This window comes from Protopterus annectens, chromosome 4.part0 (genome assembly GCF_019279795.1).
Source record: "Protopterus annectens isolate FY-2018-M chromosome 4.part0, PAN1.0, whole genome shotgun sequence".
Lineage (NCBI taxonomy): Eukaryota > Metazoa > Chordata > Ceratodontiformes > Protopteridae > Protopterus > Protopterus annectens.
Window position 1 is genome coordinate 300,581,822 of NC_056733.1, and position 21,024 is coordinate 300,602,845.

Consider the following 21,024-nt stretch of genomic DNA (forward strand, 5'->3'; position numbering starts at 1 on the left):
TTGGGCTGAAGGGAGTGCAGGAGTTAGCGTATGATCTGTGGAATGGATTACTTTGTACTGCAGTTCCTTTTGGTGAAGGAGTACTACTTCTTCAGCGTTACCTTTTTGTTTTTTTTTTTTTGGATGTATGACAGTATTATGAAGGTTAGAAACAGGTTTGGTGGACTTAGGTACCTTCATCATTGAAACGGCTGATAAATAATACAGGTTTGAAAACAGAGATTTCCTACTTCACCAACTACAGCATGTGGAAGGAACACATCTGCAGTAGAATGGGACTCACTTAACTGACAGGAGATGCTGGCGGTAAAAGGGGAAACCTGTTTTTGAATCTTATTTTTTGAGCCATTTCAATGATAAACCTTCCTATAAGTACAAAAACATTACAGAACACGTCTCTAACCTTCATAACACTGCAGTGCTACTACTTGACCTAAACAGAAGCAACCAGCATTACCGCAAAAATCTGGTTGTGATAATACGCAAGTACCTTCTTTTTAATAAAGTAATTTTCTTTGCAGATGTGTCAGGTTATGGATTTGGGCTGTGAAAACAGATCAGCCTGTAATAGTACCTATCTGTTTCTATATTTGTACATATTTTAGAGAAAATGTTATTTAAAGTACTGTCAGTACTAGTGTGATCTTAACTTTACTTATTTAATCCATTTTGAAAAATGACATCGTCCATGAGTATAAAAATGTCAAGTTGTTCTAATGCTAACATGAACAAATTCCTATGTAAATCAAAGGTATTTACAGAATCCAAGTGCCTGTAAAAGAAAGTGGTAAAGTAATGTAATAATGTAATACCACGTGTCTAATAGCTGGCTTTCATAATCCCAAAAAAGATCTTGTAGCAAAAGCATTACAGTGTTAAAGGAATAGCTTTGAAATATTCTCAGCATCCTAAATCAATGGCTACTGCATCTTAGAATGAAATATGATAGCTGTATGGAAGTGGTGGAAGATATAAGGCTTGTTATAGCTCAGGGAGTACATTCTTTCCTGTAAATAGCACAGGCTTTACATTATTTGTTCAAACTACAAGAGTGAAAGGGTCACAGGTCCAATACATATCTGAATAAAGACACAGGAAAGAAAGTTTCGAGAATTATGCATCCACCAAATTATATAGCCTTTCCTCATTGTTTCATAATTGATTTTGCTACTCTACCAGGAAATCTAAAATCCTGTTTAAAAAAAAAAAGATTCTTAAAGATGTGCTTAATTGATAATCGCAGGGCAACTTTATAAGAAAACATCATTCTGTGCTTTAAGATGGACAGTCCATTTAGCACTTGACCTGCAGCTTTTATTTAAAAGTCTTAAGAAAAAAAATGCCCCTTTGTACAATGCCCCCCCCCCCCCCATATAGGTAACATAGATTCCTATTATATTTACTCCATGTGTTTGAAGATCTGCCATGCTATTTTGAATTCCTTAAAGTTTAGCTATTTGACCCAACTTGTAAGTCACTAGATGTGACTCTTTCAAGGCCATCTTTTATAAGCATTGAGCACATTTGACCTCTGCATACTACCTTGGTTATTGTACAGCTTGTGCTTTTTAGTGTCCGCTCTGGGATTATTTCCAGACATGCTTTATCTGCCTTACCCACCTCTGATCATTGTTCCTCTTCCCTTTCAGTTTTAGACTCCAGCACTGCATTTGCAGTCAGAACTGAAACACTGTAATACTTCATGTATAGTATAAGCCATAGCATACAGTTTGCTACAGTTTAAAACGAGAGAAGAGTTTTTATTTATTTATTTATTCATTTTGCTCCTCAAGTCCACAGCGTTTGTGTTTTTTTTGTTCCTCAACTTAAAGTTGAGGTTGGCGACAGTTCTGGGGCACATTAATAGCTATCTACACCTCTGCCCTCATGCAAACCCTTCTACAACTTCAACATACATTCTTTCCTCTTATGAAGGGATTATTTAGAGCCAACAAGATGAACAGATGACAAAAGAACTCAAACATCACCTTTACCTAAGGGACAAAGCCTGGCATAAATGGAAACAAGACCCTACCCCAGAAATTCAGGCAGATTTCATTACTATGTTATCTAGGCCAAACAATCCGTACTAGAGTGCAAAACCAACATTAGGAAGCCAGACAGACCACCCCATAGGAAAACATAAACAATCCTTGAAGGAGGTTAATGCTTAGGTGGTGCAGTAGTGCAGTGGTAGGAACTGTCACCTCACAGCAAGGGTTTCTCCTGTTCAATTTTCACCTGGGGTGCCATCTGTGTGGAGTCTGGAGGTCCTCTCTGCATTTATGTGGGTTTCCTCTGGGTGCTCCTGTTTCCTCCAAAATTCCAAAGACACGCATCTGGAGCATTTCATCCTGGGCATCTGCTGAAAATGGGCTCTGTCCCAGTTGGACTTTCCCGGTAAACAAATGTTAAATAAAAATAAACTTACTGGACTTAAAAGTTCCATGACAGTACTTCTTCTAATTTCCTGCTATGTTCTGACTTTCTCAAAAATTCAGTACTTTTCCTTAGTTCAAAATAGATTTTCCCACACTTTCCACTCAGTCACCCTGTCCACCTCCATTCATATCTCATTTCTCTTTAAAAAAAATACATCTAAAGACATTGAAATCCACATAAGCCAAATGCCCAAAGATACTTCCTCAGTCTCTGATAACCTTAGTCCCTGGTTCATTTAGTTATGCAAAGTCTTCTTTAGCATTCATAGGTTCATAGGTGTTTACTAGGCTAACGACCACAAGGGCCTTTTTAAGCCTAGCCATGCATCCCAAATCTCTGACAAGTTCTGGTACCCTTGATAATTGTAAGCAGGGGCTTGGGAGGTGAAACATTTATAAGACGGGGAGTGGGAGATGAACCACTTACAGGCTGCCTGTGTCCATTAAAGAGAGCGGTGCTAAGCCAGGGATGAATTTCCTATTCCCCATCCAGTTGTGCAAGTATCACTTCAATTGGGTTAGGGAGGAACTCTGCTTCTCATGGATAGGGAGCCTGTTCTAGAGAAGAGGTAATCTCTGGAATGCATGCCTGTCTCTTCAGCAGGTCCTATTTACATCACAGGCAAGGTTTAAGTCTTTAGAATGGGTAATTCTGAAGCTGTTTGTTTTGCAGATATGCAGGAGGGTTTTGTAGATATGCAGGAGGTCCATCAGAGTAGGGTCTGACAATACCTTGTATGTCAGTGATAGATCTCCTCTCAACAACCTCTATAAGACAAAATACAGGGATTAGGCTTTGAAGCAGTCTGCACAGGACATGTTTCTTACACCCTACATTCTTTTAGTGAGGAACCTCTATGGGTCTTCCAGTTGTTGGATATGCCTGGTTAAATAAATACCAAAGGGTATAACTGTACTCAGTGATAGGTCTGATGAATGCCGAATACAGTAGACTAATGATTTCCTTAGACCTAGATGCCATACCTTTGTTTATAAGTTGCACAACACTGAATGATTTCTTCACTACTGTAGATACGATGGCCAATGGCTATATTCCTCTCTATGTGTATCCCTAAGTCCCTGACTGCTGGGTCAACTCTTAGGGGTGAATTGTCAATATGATAGTTATTCCTCTCTCAGTCGTATAACTTCTAACTAAAAAAAAAAAAAAAAAACATGAAGCCACACATCTGAGTTAATTAAACCTTTTCCAGAGCAATGAAAATCAGGAAATCCCTCCCACTTTGGCCTCTCTCTATTCTCCCTATTCTAGACAAAATTCTAGAAAAACATTTATTAAGTCAAATTTCAACATATATCCAGCAATCTCACCTCTGTTCTAAAAAAAGAACATGGCTTCTGACTTGGTTACAGCACCATGACAAGAATATGGATTGTATAATATGAAATCATATCCAATATGAACAAAGGCAACTCAACGGATGCAGTCTTTATAGGCTTTACAAAGGCCTTGATCTCACTCACCACAACCTACTCCTCTACCATATGACAGAAACTAACAGAGTGCAGTGGTTTCACAGTAGTTTACTCATTTTATTTTATTTTATGTTTGTTTACCAGGGTAGCTCATTGATCAAAACCGGCCATTTTCAGACACAGTGCATTTAATATAAGTGCTTTGAAAACACTACAAACAACATAAAAGTTACGTAAGTCATAATACAAATTTAACAGAGTGCATAGTTTCATTACTTTCTTTCACAGGAACAGATTCTTAAGAGTCAAAAAAGACTTCCATTTCCGACTCTGCTCCACTATAGAAAGGGGTTCCTTACTGATTCATTCTAGAACCTCCTGCTCTTCTTCATTTTATCAGTAAAGTGCCTTATGATTTCTCACTTAAATACCACTAATATAATATGCTGACAGCATGGTCATTCTCAGCTCTAGCCACTCCCACTCAGAAGCACAAACTCCAGTACAAAGCAAGCCATGCTACCTTAACTAATGGCTAATCCACTGCAATTTAATATATACCGAACTAAAGCTAACACTCGTCGAAAGATTGCCAGCTGTCCAAAGTCTCTGCAAATTAAAGACCTAAATAACACTCCAACAGAAACAACAATCATCTTAAAATACCTTGGGATGTGTCTAGAACAAGCATTTAACTTACATCTCCACGTAGAAAAAAACATGAAGTAAGGTTAACTCTCCTATATTCTTGGCCAGAAGGATATCTCCTTAACCTTCCAACCCAACAACAGCCGCCATAAGTAAGGGTATCCTTTGGTTCACCATCAATATAGTCTACCATTTTAGTCACAGTAGGAAACATATCCACCCCACAGAACATCTCTAATAACATTTATCATTTTATCACCAGCTCAACCCTCCCATGAACATGACCACTTAAATTTATGTATAGCCAAATAGCTTCCCTTCTAACAGACAGTAGACCCCTTAGTTGGAGCTCTACTTTACAAACCTAGAAACATTCTCACCTCTTGTATTTAAGCACACTATAAAAACCTCTTCTTACAACCGCAGAAGCTGCTAACATTCTACTTACATTTTGCAGACACCAAAAACAAAACTACATTGCACAAACCATGCATTATGCATATCAGCAGCAAAACTCAAGGATTTGCTATCAGTCCACCTAAAAGACTTTTTTTTCTCCTATTCTGAATTTAGACCTGAATTCCAAAACAGCTTCTTGAGGAAACATAGTACAGGTGTTCTCAAGTGAGTCACATCATTTAAGCTCTTTAACCCCTATAATTGTCAGATTCCTTTACCTAGTCCTCCAAATTCTTCTATCATATGTCATAATAATAATAAACTATTATTGTAAACACTGTACATACCAATTTGTACTACAGTATATTATTTTTATAAGGTTGCCCTTGACAATCTATACAACTGTGGTTGTATTCACCTGTGCTGTGCCTAAAATTGCTCCACTGAAGTCAGTGTACTACCCCTAGTAAGCAAACAAAAGTAAAATAAAATGCTCTCACTCCTCTAGTAAGTAAACAAGCCTTATCTGTCTCTGTTTTATCATTTTAATCTGCAATTATTGGTCTACAAAATTGACCAAATGTATTCCCACTCAGACTAATCCCTGGGTAGAATGGCAGGTGACTAGCAACTTTTAAATTGTCCATGGTATGTGTGTGTGTGTGTGTGTGTGTGTGTGTGTGTGTGTGTGTGTGTGTGTGTGTGTGTGTGTGTGTGTGTCTGTTTTTGTGTGTGACACACAAAATAATGCTTCATTTGTCAACTGAGTATTCATTTTGGTCATTGATGCCATTTGCAGGGAAGCCCATTTAGCAACCTATTGAAGCATTTTAAGTGACCTCCATGTTTACTGTTTGATCTAAGGAAAAAAAAAAAAAGCTCTGGCATCTTCCCCACAAGTTCCATGTGCAACTGCACTTCAACCTATAGGAATAACTAGGCAATTGATGCATAGCAAGTAAGCAAGTACATGAACAAATAAATAAATACAATCTAAAAATCCAATTGAAGAGGCAACAACTTAAGTTTAGGCTATACTACTAACACATAGGACTATGATTGGGTCTCAAATCATAATCAGATAATTATGTATTTGAGACATGGATGACTAGAAATTTACTTTGAGAGCAAATCTCAAGAGGCAAATCTTGCTATCCATGTCAAGAGCACATAGTAAAACGTTACAATCAGAGACTCTAATCATAATTCTTTATAGTGCATGGAGCTTTATTTGCTCCATATAGTACCAGTTATAAAAAAAGCACTTTGAAAACCAGTAAGTAAAGAACTTAGCAAATCCCTTCAAACATACAGCAGCACACGCCTCACCTTATTTGTATAAGAATTCTGGGGGGGACAAAGCATCAAAATTAGACACACTTTTTAAATGATCCTCTGATTAACTTAAACATTTGTTTTCTTCAATATACATTTTCTGAGCAATAAGATGTATGAAATTTTAATTGTGGAATTTCTGACTGCCTGTAATTTTAGCGATTTACTGAAAAAAGAAAAAAGAAAAATTACAGGAGATAGTTGACAGGTATATATGGCAGGCAGAAATTAAGCTGTTTTAACTTCTGCCACTGTTCTCTGTTATTTCTTAGTGCCTAGGGCAAGACCTGATTTTTATGCTTTGGCAGAGTGTCTTAACAATTGTTAAGTACCCCCTTATGTCCTGTTAAGACTGCATCTCGCACTAGATTAGAGCTTAACTATTTTTTCCCCAAAATTGATGTGAATCGTGGCATTCCATACACTATAAACATGTTATGACTATATTAAGTAGCCTGCTAAATATGAATAAAGTGTGAACTATATCTGTTTTTAAGAAAATATATTTTTTTCTGGTGAAGAGAGAAATTCTAGGTTTGCTAAGTTCTTTATATGGAAAATAAATAATTAAAATATATTTAAATCTAATTCTTGGATATTTTACATTGTAGCATAAGAAAGAATAATGGTTTAATAAGATCAGTACACAAGCAAAATAATATTATGCAAAAAGCTAATAAAATATTCAATGTTCATAAAATAAATAGTCTGTTTTCTTCTTTCACTCTTGTAGAAAAATACAGTTTGTACCCATTTTGCTAACATTCAATGCAAACTGCAATAAATGTACTTACTGCCTCTCTCCAAAATTTGAGTTTGGATGTTTCATGTCCATCAGTGCACAGCCAAATTTCTATGGAATTGGAAGCAAAAGAAAATACAGGAAGCATTAACCTCACACAAGAGTCAAAACAATCATAAAACATAAAAGGCAAAACATTTACAAGTAACTGCAAATGCACTGTCAACATAAACACCTATCTCAGCACAGAATAAATGACTTTAATACTGGAGGTGAATACTGAAAACTGATATGGTTTCTGTCTTCTATGACTATAGCACAGTCTTTATATAACGCATTGTAAGAAAAAGCACACTAATAAAAAATACCGACTTGTAATGAAATGTTGGGATACATTAAAGCTGGGCTTAAACAACTGAAGGTCAATTCACTATTAAAACAGTCTTGTCATAAGGAGTTCCCCTACTTACCATTCAGATGTTGTTGTTGTGTCTTTCGGCTTTTCCCGGTTAGGGGTCGCCACAGCGGAACTCTGGTCCGCTAATGATTGGCAGCAGATTTTTACGTACCGAGTTGCCAGCTCTGACGCACAACCTTCATCAGTAAAGTTTCAACCATTAAAAACAGTCAGGTGAACCTTCCACTTTGTGATACTTTAAATGGTATTTTTGTAGGAGGAGCAAACCCACATGCACATCCAATGTGGGGACAATCCCCATCTCCCCAAACTTATAAATACCAAGTCCAAGGGAAAACACTGCACACACACACACACACACACACACACACACACACACACACACACACACACACACACACACGGACACACACAAAAAAAAACACTCCCAGACTACAAATATAAATCACATTGGCAGTGATTTTGTATGAAGAATAGCCTACAGTGAGTACAAAATTGTTAAGTCTAAATTGGTGGTTTAAATGTTCATCCATTTAGACCAAATTGACTAGAAGGTTAGCTATGATTAGAATATAACATAAACAGTGATCTATTTACAGGTGCCCTACAAGATCTGTATAAATCAAACTACTTTGCAAAGCAGAAATAAGTACTTGAATGTAGCATAAAAGAAATAGAATATGCGGTGGTGGTGCTGCGGTAGCATTGTCGCCTCACAGTAAGACGTTGTCCTGTTCGATTCTCAGCTAGAGTGTCTTCTGTGTGGAGACATGCGTGAATGGGTGTACCTTCGTTGAAGGTTGTGCGTCAGGGCTGGCAACTCGACATGTAAAAATCTACTGCCAATCATTAGCGGACTGAAGTTCCGCTGTGGCGACCCCTAACCGGGAAAAGCGGAAAGACACAACAACGTGACCATGGATGCTAGCCCCTTTTTATTTGCATATATACATAATATGGCTAATCTTGTTATGTTTTGTGATAAAATTAGCAGCTCTTTCCATGGTAATAATAGGAAAAAGGGTAGTGATGGGGGTCTTTTATCATTGGAGCTTGGACAGAGGCAAGGCTTTTCTGCATTCATTGCAGCATGGCAATAGTTTCTAACATTAATATAGAGATTATTTCTGACAAGACAGTTTCCCAGGGAGCTGAATTTTTTTTCTGCAGATTGTTTTTAGGATATTTATAATGATGATGTTATCTGCATACAGTAAGCAGTTAATGCTAGGTACTTATCAGGACAAGTTCCTAATAGAAGGTGAAAATCGTGAAGAGCCTAAAACATAACCCTGGAAGGCCCCTTTGTTTAGTAAACCATTTTCAGATTGGCTGATGTTGCTTATGACTCTAACTGTGCTATTTATAAGGCATTTGGAGAAACACTGGGTTACTTCCTAACAGACCATAGCTGCTTAATTTGTTTAGCAGAATGGAATGATCTACAGTTTAAAGTGCTCAATTTAGAGGTAGTAAAATTGTACTTGTTATTAATTCTTTGAGAATGGGTAATCCATAGAGTGCATCCTGATTGGAGAATGAATGTTCTCCAGCAGGGTATTAACATACAAGTTATACCTGCTAAAATCGAGTCCAACTAGTCACAGGAGCAGCATATCAAGCTGCCATGGAGTTCGAACTGAAAAAAACTAACATCCACCATTATTTTGTGTTCACTAAGCAGTGCTTCTGCTGTTTATCAAGTGTAAAATATATTTTAAAAAAAGAAAACTAAAAAACAAATGCGTGTGTGTGTGTGTGTGTGTGTGTGTGTGTGTGTGTGTGTGTGTGTGTGTGTGTGTGTGTGTGTGTGTATGCATGCATGTGAGTGAAAGCAAGATTGATTGAGCTGTTATTTTAGACTTTCTAAGCAGCATTTTTGCTGTTTAGTCAGTGTAAAAACTAAATATAATAGGAAAAAAGTCTGTACAGTTAATAAGTATGATCCAGCCTCCAGACTTGCACAACTGAGAAAAAAAAAAGAGAAACTTAAACAGAAAAGGAACCACTTTTGGTACACACAATGAAACTGTACCTACACTGATTTCTTATGAAGAACAGTGACTAAGAATCCCAGCATGGAACAGCTGAGCTCAACATGTTTGAAAGTCATCCACTTTACATTTGAGAAGGAATGTAGTAATGCATCAGCACTTCTGTGTTTCAAATTCCCTGTAACATTTAAATTTTCATAGATAGTCAAACATATAATATCCCAATATTATACTAATATTATGCCATTAGTTACCATATGCAGTATTTACTGTTTTTAACCATTGTAAAATTATGACAGATACTTTTTTCCACAGATATTTGACTATCTATCTAGCTATGCAACCATAGAACATTTTAATCTTACCCCAATATATATCTTTGACAAAATTCCCCAATTTCTAGAACTAGTTCTACTTTTCTTTGTCATCATGCTTTTCCTGTTCAACACACTCTGGTAACCTTCCCATTAAATATGAAATACCTGCTGCCCACCAATTCACTCTCACTATACTTAACTAACACCCCCACTCAAAGCAGCTGAAGGAAACTCCACTATAGCCTCCATCTCAACCACACCCTTTAAATAAAACAAACAATATCCCAATGAACAAGTTCTAGATCCCCTAAACACTTCAGTACAAACTTCTTGGCAAAATGAATCACTAATGCCACAGGAATAATATAATGCAATACAAAGTTCTTTATAAAACACACATTCTTCAGTTTGCTCAGATTACAACTTTTGTACCTATCCGCATTTTCTTTGACTTTATTAGATTAATTTCCAAATTCCTTTCCTCTATTCTTTCACCTCTCTCCAAAATACTAGAAAAATGTATTCACTCCCAGCTTCTAAACTACCTTATCTCCAATAACCTCCTATCAAGCACACAACATGGTTTTCGCCCCCACCACAGCACCACAACCGCCATCCTCAGTTTTACTAACATAATAAATGAACACAGAAATCAGAATAAATATGTCTTATCCATCTTTCTAGATCTCTCAAAGGCATTCGATACAGTTTCATACCAAAAATTGGTGTCAGAACTGGCCACATTAATCTCAGTTATTCTTCCCTAGCTTGGTTCCACAGCTATCTAACCAAATGCCAGCAGGCTATTAGATAGCAACAGGAGCTATCATCTTTGCTCCCTGTTAACACAGGAGTTCCACAAGGCTCCATATTAGCCCCCCTACTTTTTACCATCTTCACAAATCAACTCCATAAATCCACATCTCTCACCTCTGTCATCCAATATGCAGATGACTCTACCCTGATTTGCTCCACCCCCTCTGTAACACAACAACAGGCTATAATACAACATTCTTTCCTAGAAGTAGAATCCTGGCTAACTAACACTAACCTCATACTGAACCCAAACAAGACCAAACTCATGCTCTTTCTCCCCACCAAAACACCCAATCCCTCAGCCACTTTTCAAATCCACTCCTCCAAACCACAGTCATAAACACCAGCTCAAATACCAAATTACTAGATGTCACAATTGATAGCAAATTAAAATTCGACCTACACCTCTCTCAAACTATTAAAAAAACACACATCAAACTAGGCTCTCTTTACCGAATTAATCCTTTCCTAACGAACAATTCTAGACTAAGCATCGCCAGGACTCATCTCTTATGTACTGTTCTCTATGCTTCTCCCATCTTTACAAACGTTAACAAAACTGACCTTAACAAACTTGAATCAGCCTACAATAAAATAGCCACGTTCGCCACTAGCTCCCCATATAGGTCCCACCACTGCTCTGCCCTACAACAAATAAATTGGCTAGAATTCCCACAACTAACCTAAACCTAACTTGTCTTTACTCACCAACTAATATACCAGCCAAACAGAACCCCAGCCCTACAACAATTACTCCAACCATATGCCAACACTCGGCAACTCCAATCCTTGCACAAAACACTCCTCCAAGTATCCAAAAGCAACAACAAAGCCGGGGATGCCCTCTACTCCCACCACATTTTTAAACTTTGCAACTCAATCCCTCAACACATGCTGCCAACCTACACCAATTCAAAACTCTGCTCAAAGACCACCTCACTAACAACTGGCACTGTACCTGCACCAAGCCAGGCTAATACCACATAAGCCCACATCAAATTTCATCCCCTAAATTTTTAAGTCTCCATGTATACCCCACTCCCACTTGTTAACACCACCTATCATCTACCTACAATAAGAGTATAATTTAATAATTTATTTTCTTTTGTAAGGGTATACATATGTACATATATTAAAGTGTACTCAAATGATCAACTAAAGATGGACCCCTGCCCTCAAAAAAAAAAAAAAAAATATATATATATATATATATATATATATATATATATATATATATATATAGTGTACATGCATTTGCGGGTACGGCCGATGGTCAAACGCGAAAATGCTGACAGCAGAACACCAGGACCGTGGAATGTTGAAGCTACGGACGTCAAACCCGAGAATACTGAACGTCGGCCAGGCCACTATACCCCCCTCTCGACCCATGGTAGCGCTTGTTGCGGCGGGTGTGCAATCGGGAAATTCAAATTCAATGTTACATGCAACATTCTGCGCATTCCCACAAAAAAAATTCGACAATTCAGTTCGGAATTCCGTGGGATTGAACTTTGACCTCATGACCAATTGGATGTAAACATATATATATATATATATATATATATATATATATATATATATATATATATATATATATATATATATATATATATATATATAAATATGACTTTACTATATTGTAATAACTTTCTGCTTTTCAATAAAGTGCCTATTGTATATTGTACATTCTTTATTGTCTCTAGATATTTATGTAAATTCTATGTAAAACTGACACTGTACCTGTCAATGTTGTTCTTGTTTTATTAGAGCTTTTCTCCCCGGGCCTTGGGCTCATACCCAGATGGACTATCCCGGTCAACAAATGTAAAATAAAATAAAAAAAAAAAAATATATATATATATATATATATATATATATATATATATATATATATATATAAATGTCATGTGTGTGTGTGTGTGTGTGTGTGTGTGTGTATATACATATATATATATATATATATATATATATATATATATATATATGTGTGTGTGTGTGTGTGTGTGTGTGTGTGTGTGTATATATGGGTCTACTATACATGGTCGACATTTCATAATGTTGAAGGCCATATAGCCGAGACCATATGATCGACATTTGAAATGCCGACCATGTAATATAAAAAAAGAAACACACAGTAACTTACCTTCAAACTACTATTCCCCCACACCCCCCTTAACTTAAATATACCAACTCTGAGATTGCACTACAGTGCAGAAATTACAGAAATGGAAATCTTTCCATTCTGCACTGTACGGAGATGCCGGTTCTGCATGGTTGGCATTTCAAATGTCGATCATATGGTCTTGGCCATATATACACACACACACACACACACACACACACACACACACACATATATATATATATATATATATATATATGAATTCGGTGTCAATCTCCTTCCTCCTTCAACAGTTATACCTCACTGCTGCAGGTTGGCTGTCATACAATCACTGCATCTTATTGCTGGATGTCCTTTTTCCTATTGCCTTCTTCCTGCCTGTCCCACTACAATTTATTCAGTGCCATGACAGCTCCAGAGCACTTGTGCGAGCACACTTGGATCAGTTTATATATACAAGACTGTGCATGCTGGACAATATCCACCTACCAACTAACTTGTGTAATGCAACTAAATAACTACTATGACACTATACCAGACTGTGTGCATGTGGGCATGTAGTCCATATACATCAGTCCTCATTGCAATGACTACAACATCTTTGCCCATAGAACTGCAGGTTTAGCATTCACTCCATGTGGGTCTGCAACATATCTTCCATGTGGTCACCCTGTATCACCAGCACTTACATGTATGTCAGCTATCATTTTTGTCTTCCAGTGGTCTGTGTAATCATCTTCATAAAGAAATGTAACTAGGTGTGCTTCAGTCCTCAGTGATTTGCCTGAAAAACAGAAATCTTATGAGGAAAAGACCAAAAATCTGGACATTCTGTTAAAATCTGGATAGTTGAGAGGTATGCACTTTATATACTACATGACTTTCAGAGGTGGAAGGAAATCAGAGGAACATAGGATCATAGGAAGTTACTAGAATATTGGCCGTGAGGCCCTTATAAGCCTAGCCAGGAGTTTAGCCCATGTTTAGACAAGTCAGCACCCAAAGCCCTTGTCCGATAGGGACACAGGTGGAATCCCAGGGGTGTATTTTCTGTTTCCCATCCAATTATCCAGGTTTCACTTTAAAAGAGATAATGAGGTACTCTGCTTGATGTGGAGATGGAGTCTCTTCCACAGATGAGGGAGTCTCTGGGACACAGATCTGTCACCCCAACAAGTCCTATTGATGTCACAGACCGGGTTGAGGTTGCACCTGCAGGTTACTCAGGTGGAGCTTGACTTGTGGATATGCAGCAGTCCCATCAAGGCGGGGTCTGAGATTGCTTTGTATGCCCGACAGAGATCACCTCTGAGGAGTCTGTATGAAACTGAGTAGAGGAACAGGGCTTTTTACCTATCTGCGTAGGGTAGATGTTTGAGGCCGTGGAGTTTTCTGGTGAGGAACATCTGTGGTCTCTCCCACTGCTGCATGTGCTTTGGGAGATACATGCTGAAGAGGGCATTGTACACAATAAATCGCCTTATAAGGGAAGAATACAGGGATGTTATGACTTCCTTGTCCCTGGATGAGCTACTCTTACTTATGAGGTGGGCCATGTAGAAACCTTTCCATACAATGGAAGCAACATGGTGGTCAGAAGTCAGGTTGCTATAAACCTTGGTGCCCAAATCTCTCACGATTGACTGCATGCTTAGGATGTTGTTATTAATGTATGATGATGGAATTTTTGGCATTCATCGTGAGGCCATGTTTCTGGCACCAGTCATTCGTTTGGGTGAGACTCTCTTGGAGGACATCCACATCACTTGGGGAATTGATGACCGCACCCAGCTTGCAGTCATCTGTAGACTTGGTCAGCTAAAGCCTACTGGTTTTGGCCTGCACCTCAGAGGAGAAGAATAACAGAGGCCCTGGACTGATCCCTGGGGTATGCAACTCATTACGGGTCTACTGCTTGAGGTGGCTTCCCCTATTTTGATTAGGTGGGCTCTGTCAGTGAGCCATTTTGCTACCCATCTGGTAACATATGGATTGATGCCTAGTTGAGAGAGTTTGTCTATTATGCCCAAGTGGGAATTAGTGTTGAAGGCTTTGGCCAGGTCAAGTTAAGTGGTGTGCACCATCTTCCCCTCATCTATGGCTTTGGTAAAGGTCTAAAAGATGCAGAGCAGATTTAGCAGGCATGACCTCCCCTTGACAAAGCCAAACTGTGTGGGGTGAAGTGTTTGGAGGTTTCCAGTGTCCCTGTTAATGAGGTCCATGGTAATCCATTCCATGGCCTTGTTGATCAGGCTAATTAGTCTAATGGGTCTATAATTTCCCGGATTGATGGGCACTCCACCTTTGTGTAAAGGGAAGACAGTCCTCCAGTCAGCAGGGACAAAGCTGGTACTCTGGCTTTTGTTGAATAGGGTGCCTAATGCTGTTGCAAGTTTGTGCCTGAGTTCATGTAGAATGCAGCCTGGGATGTTATTGGGTCCCATGGAGGCTGTATTTTTTTGCATTTGAGAGAGCAGTGATGCCCTGTTCCCTAGAGATAAGGGGTGGGGGCAGGTACTGGGGATGCTGATGGGGGGGACAGAGGGGTGAAGTTTTCACTGAATCTGTCAGCCAGTAGGTTGGCTATATCTACAGCATTTGTGTATGTGGTGTCCTACACCACCAGTTCTGAACAGATCTGGGTGTTTCTTTTGAGATTGCGGACATATGTGAAGAAGGCCTAATGATTGTCTCTAGTAGTTATGGCCAATTTGGACTTGAAGTTGGCTTTAGAGGATTTCATTAGTCAGGCTAAGGAGAGATTGCTTCCAATTGGGCACCTCCTCCTTCTTAGTCCTGGACAGCAATGTTTTCCTTTTGTTATATAGTTTATTTATTGCAGATGTCTACCAGACAGATTTACTCTTCCTTGCTGAAGATGATTTTGTCCTGTCAGGTATTCCTGATTCCATGTATCTATATAAATGCTTGTATAATACTTTGGTGTAGAGTTGGACATTGGTGCCAGTTCCTACAGAGGGGGAGGGGTCTGTGAAGTTGTTTATACCATCCCTCAGGAGGTTGTAATTAGGGTTGGAGAAGTTTTTTTGTTTGACCCTAGCTAGAGGGGGGTCATTGGAGATGGTGACTTCTAAAGTGATTGCTTTATGGTCGGATCTTACCAGGGAGGATGATACTGTAGGGGTGCTGCTGTGGTTACTCATGCTGGTTAGTACCAAATGCAAGATATTATCATCACTTGTGGGGGTATCAGCTAGCTATTCCAAGCCATTTGCATTGATAACATTGAGGAATCTCTGGAAATTTGTGTTCTGGCATGAGTAGGTTTTCCAATCTATAGTAGGGTAGTTAAAGTCGCCCAGGATCAGGGTCATAAATAGAAAATACAGGATAATGCCAAATGAACTGCTTATAACTAAGCAACTAATTCCTCAAATGCCTACTTCAGCAAAGAGGGTCTATATGATTTCATAGAAGCCCCAATTTGCCGAACATCTATTCGTCAAACTTAAAGCATCAAATACTATTTCAGCAAAGAATTACATCATCGAAAACATTTCTAAGGTAAAAAAAAAACTAATGGGCCACCAGAGCAATATTTACACAAATTACATTATTTTAAACTCACCAAGGTGGGGACTTTGCCACCCACAATCCCCTAATTATATATTCCAACTCCGTGATTGCACTACACTGGGGAAAAGGGCAAATTTGTTACAATGGCCAAATAACTCTCTTCCCTGGGGAAAAAATTGATGATGTAATCCTTCACTGAAATGGTATTCGATGCTTTAAATTCAGTGAATTGGAACTTCGATCAATGATAGATGCCCCAGCAGAGATGCTTGTGGTGGCATTTCTATTCAGATAAAGGAACACAAGAAGTGTTCACTACTATTGTTAATGGATGGTCAACCAAAATTCACCCCCTCCAGTACCTTACTGTCTTGTTTCAACCCTTTCTCTGCTCTTAACCCAAACCTTGAACCATACCTTAGAAAAACTTGCCATAACAGTACCACTACACAAGACACTTGGACAGAGACAGACAGACACATGCATACACAGACGCACAAACACAGACACACACAGAGAAGCTCACAAAACTAAATCAATTTCCTTACTTAGCCATTACTCTGACCCTAATCTGCATATGTTTGCACACACACTCCCATCTGCTACAGCTGAAACATTCAGTATATCTGAATTTTTTCGTATTAGTATCCAAAAACCCACATTTACCTTACCCTTATGTATTTGATGTATTGTTTATCCAATATCTTCAAAGTTCAGGGAACAGAACCCTCAATGGCATTTCAGTGTCAATCACTACATCAAGGAGCAGCCAATTTGACAGAATGAATTACACTCCAATGTGATGTGGTGTGGTTTCTCTCTTTTTATAATTTCTCATAGTCTTTGGGATTTATAATACCATGAAGGAATAGTCCCCATTCATAAGTCGAAGTAGGATTAATTTTCATGAAATTAGTATTGTTTCAATCTAAATGTTAGCCAGAAGTGCTCTTCACAACACCAACACTGGGCCCAGTAATGACTCCTCCTGCAATTCATACTGAGTTACATGTATCAGTAACGTATCTAAATATGATTTTAGATTCTTTTTATTAGGCTCGTTGCCTTACTACTACTGGAACTTTCTGGGTATCCTTCAGCCACACTACCCTCATTTCTGCCTGCAAATCCTGATATTTTATGATTTTGTGAGTGTAGCAGTTTCAATGATCAGTGTTAGTTTTGTCTTCTTTTCATGGACTACTGTATCTGGTTTTCTAGCATCTATTTTTTGAACTGCTGGTAATGGTTCATCTCATGTGATATAAACTTCATCATTTTCTATAATGCTTTGTGGCTCATTTTTCCAGTGTGTTTCAGCCACTTCAGTTTTATAATGTTTGCACAATCCCCAATGCAACAGTCTTGCCACATTATTATGCCTTTCAGTATATAGTCCTGCTGTCATTAGTATCTCAAAATCAGTAAAAAGATGTGTGACTGTTTTCAGTTCTGTTTTACAAAATCTACATTTGTCTGTTCAATGGACTTTGTAAACCAATGTATACATAGTTCACTGTCTTGGGCTGCTGATATTAACTTTTCATCTTTTGGTTTAAATTCACCTCTCCTTAACCATTCCTGCATTTGATCTTAATCAAAATGAGGTTGTTCAAAGAGTTTTCTATACTTGCAACTATATTTATGAACTTTCCACATTTATTGCTTTCTCATCTGATACTTCACCTTATAGTCTTTCTTTTGTTTTTTGGCACATTCACTTGGTGCCTGATTTTTATCTACTTCTTGTTTGATATCCATTCTCTTTTGATGCCGATATGCTTCTGGTAAACTAAGCAGGGAAGTCACCTTAGACTTATTCTCCTCATGCTTCAAAACTTTCACTACTTTTGGGTTTTGTGAGGTCAGCAGATATGCATGCAGTCCCATGAATGCAGATCTATACATGTAATCAGTTTCAAGGAAGTCCATTACCTCTTTCAGAATGTAGTCTTGGTATGCACTGATTTTTATAAATCATTTGATGAGCATAAAACATCCTTCTTGTTTTCCCATCAAACCGATCCAACACTGTTTGGGGCCAGTCAGTCACTCCATAATGTAAGTTAGGACAGGAAGCTCAAATTGGTTTAAAGCTTGGACTTTGTTTCTAGATGTCAACACTGTTTTCAGTATTAATTTAAGTCTTCTAAAATATTCCTTACTAAATTTTATTCACATTTCTTCATGTTCTATTGTTGATCCCTCATCAATACCCAAATATTTATACACTCCCTCTTGCTCAAGTTCCTTTATATCACATTCCTCTCCCAAAGTTATATTTTCTTGGTGCTGCAGCTTTCCTGCTTTAAATGTTGCTTTTGCACATTTATCAAGACCAAATGACATTCTTATATTGTCTGAAAAAGTTTTGACCACTTGCAGTCATGCTTTCAATTCCTCATCTGATGCACTATACAGTTTTAAAGCTACAAAAAGAAGATAAGTCTTTGCACTTTGTTGTTTTCTGGGCACTAAATTGTAGTCAGGATCTAATCTGATAAATACAGTAGACAGCTTAATGGGTTAAGGGCAAGACAAAACAGTGGCAGTGACAGAGTGTCACACTGGAATATCCACCTTTGAATTTTTATCCCTGAAATAATGATTTGTCCTTTATCATTGCTTAACTACAAATTGGTTTGCCACTCATGGTTGTTGTAATGCAGTCGATCAGTGTAGGGTGTATCTTATACATTTTTAAGCACTCTTTTTGTCCATAAATGTGGGACACTGTCAAATGCTTTTCTGTAGTCTATACATGCCATACTTGGATTCTTCCCCTTTTTTCACAGTTCTCCATTACGACTTTATTTAACAATAAAAGATCCTTTGTTCCATATGACTTTATTTCATTACACTTTTGTTCTATTGCCATGATTGAGTTTTCTTCTAAATGACTATAAACTCTGTCAGCATTAATTTAAGTGTGTAGTTTATACATTGTTGGAAAGGAAGTTGTCGGTTTATAACTTTTAGGGTAGCTTGCAGGTTCACTCTTAAGTAGCAGCATTGTTTTTCTTGTTGTTAACCAGCTGGTGTCTGTTCAGGGTAAACACATAAATTGTTCTTCCTCATGGCTAAATCGTCATGTAAAGATGTTAATACTTTTAACCAGAAGTTAGGTACTGAATCTGGACCCTGGGTTTTCCAATTAGAGGCTTTTCTTAATGTTGTCTCAATCTCTCTGGCTGTTAATTCATACAATTTCATATCCTGCACCTTTAAATTTCTTATTCTTTTTTTTACTTCTTTTATCCATTTAGCATTTTTGTTATGTTCCACAGGATCTTCATAGATTCAAAATGTATTTACTTCCTCTTTTTTTGGTGGTATTTCAATTCCTTTTGCCTTGTTTCCCAATTCCCTATGAAACTTTTTAGGTCATCAATAAATTGCTTATTTTGTACTTTTCCTTTATATTTATCTGCGTATCTTCTAAGTTTTTCTGCATGTGCTGATATTTTTAGTTTATTATTTGTGATAGTGCACAATAGATCCCGATCTGCTCTGATATTGTGCATTGCTTTATCAAATCTATCCTTCTGAGTATTTTTGTTGATCTGTTCCCTCTTCTATAATCTTTTAACAGTTACACTTCTTGTCTTAACTGCTTTACAGTGTTCACTATTTGATACTTCCATGATGGCATTTGATTTCTCCCCTTCCTTTCCCTTGCTACCCTGTGTTTTTATGGTAAGACTTTATCTGTTATTAATTTACCTGCACAGTAATATATCTTATTTACTTCTGTTATATTGCATGAATCTCTATGAACTTCCTAATTACTGTGTTCATTTGTTTTATCAAACTTCTAACTTTTGGGGTTTTATTGACTTTCTGTAGTCTATTTTTTATTGATCTTAAATATGTCTTTCTATCTCTATTAAATCAAGCGACTCTTCTCTTAGATCATTTTCTTCTAAACTGAGGGGACATTCTTTGTTCTACACTTCCTGTTGGCATTCTAGAGAAAATTCAAGAGCATCTTCCTGTGCCACATTCTTTTCAGTTTCATTCTGTGTCATCCATTGCTCTTCCATATGGGAACTCAATGGCCTATCACTCCACAACGTTGACTGCATCAGAGTTGCCACCATTTCCTATTCCTTCCATTATTGTGCAGCTCCAACTGAACTTTTGTACTGGTTTCCTATGGGAGGCTCCAGAATATCTTCATATGGCAACTGATCAGATGTTTCCCACTCCATTGGTTTCTCCTTGATTTGGGGATCAATTGCTCTATCCTGCTGTGATGTTATCAGAGTTAGAGTTTCTACACTAAATCTTTCACTTTACAGGTAATCCATAATCTCAGTTTCTATATCTTTTACTTCTCTTCTTTTCTACTTTCCCTCTTTGTTTTCCTATTTCTGTATTGTAAAATTTTCTGTGTCTGGATGCCTTTGCCTATATTTCTCTTGAAATATCTTTGGTGATGCTCTTTTTGTATTGACTAGTTTTGCTTTCTCTTTCGCATAAATATTGTACCATATTAAGTCTCTTTTTCTTCCCCATGTCCATACTTCTTCTTCAGATATCTCCTGCTCCTCCTGTTTCTCTGCACTTTGAGGATTCGTTGTTCCATTGTGCTGTGATGTAACCTGTGTTAGGATTTATACACTAAATCCTTCATTTTACAGGTATTTCATAACTTCAACTACTATCTTTTTTCAGTTTCTACTTTAATAATCTTCTGCTCTATGTTCCCTCTTTGTGATCTTATTTTTTATTGTGAAATGTTCCATATCTGGATGCCTTTGCCTGTATTTCTTTTGAATATCTTTGTGGCTGCCTTTTTTGTGTTGATTAATTTGG

General features: G+C 37.7%; 1 protein-coding gene across 1 annotated transcript in view; it reads right to left on the minus strand.

Moving 5' to 3' along the window:
* The window catches only part of NOS1 (nitric oxide synthase 1), a 1,255,637-nt gene that overhangs the window by 363,736 nt on the left and 870,877 nt on the right, over window positions 1-21,024 (minus strand). The window contains exon 15 of the mRNA XM_044068292.1: window positions 7,055-7,113. Within this exon, the coding sequence (XP_043924227.1) occupies window positions 7,055-7,113 (59 nt within the window). The remainder of the gene's footprint in view (window positions 1-7,054; window positions 7,114-21,024) is intronic.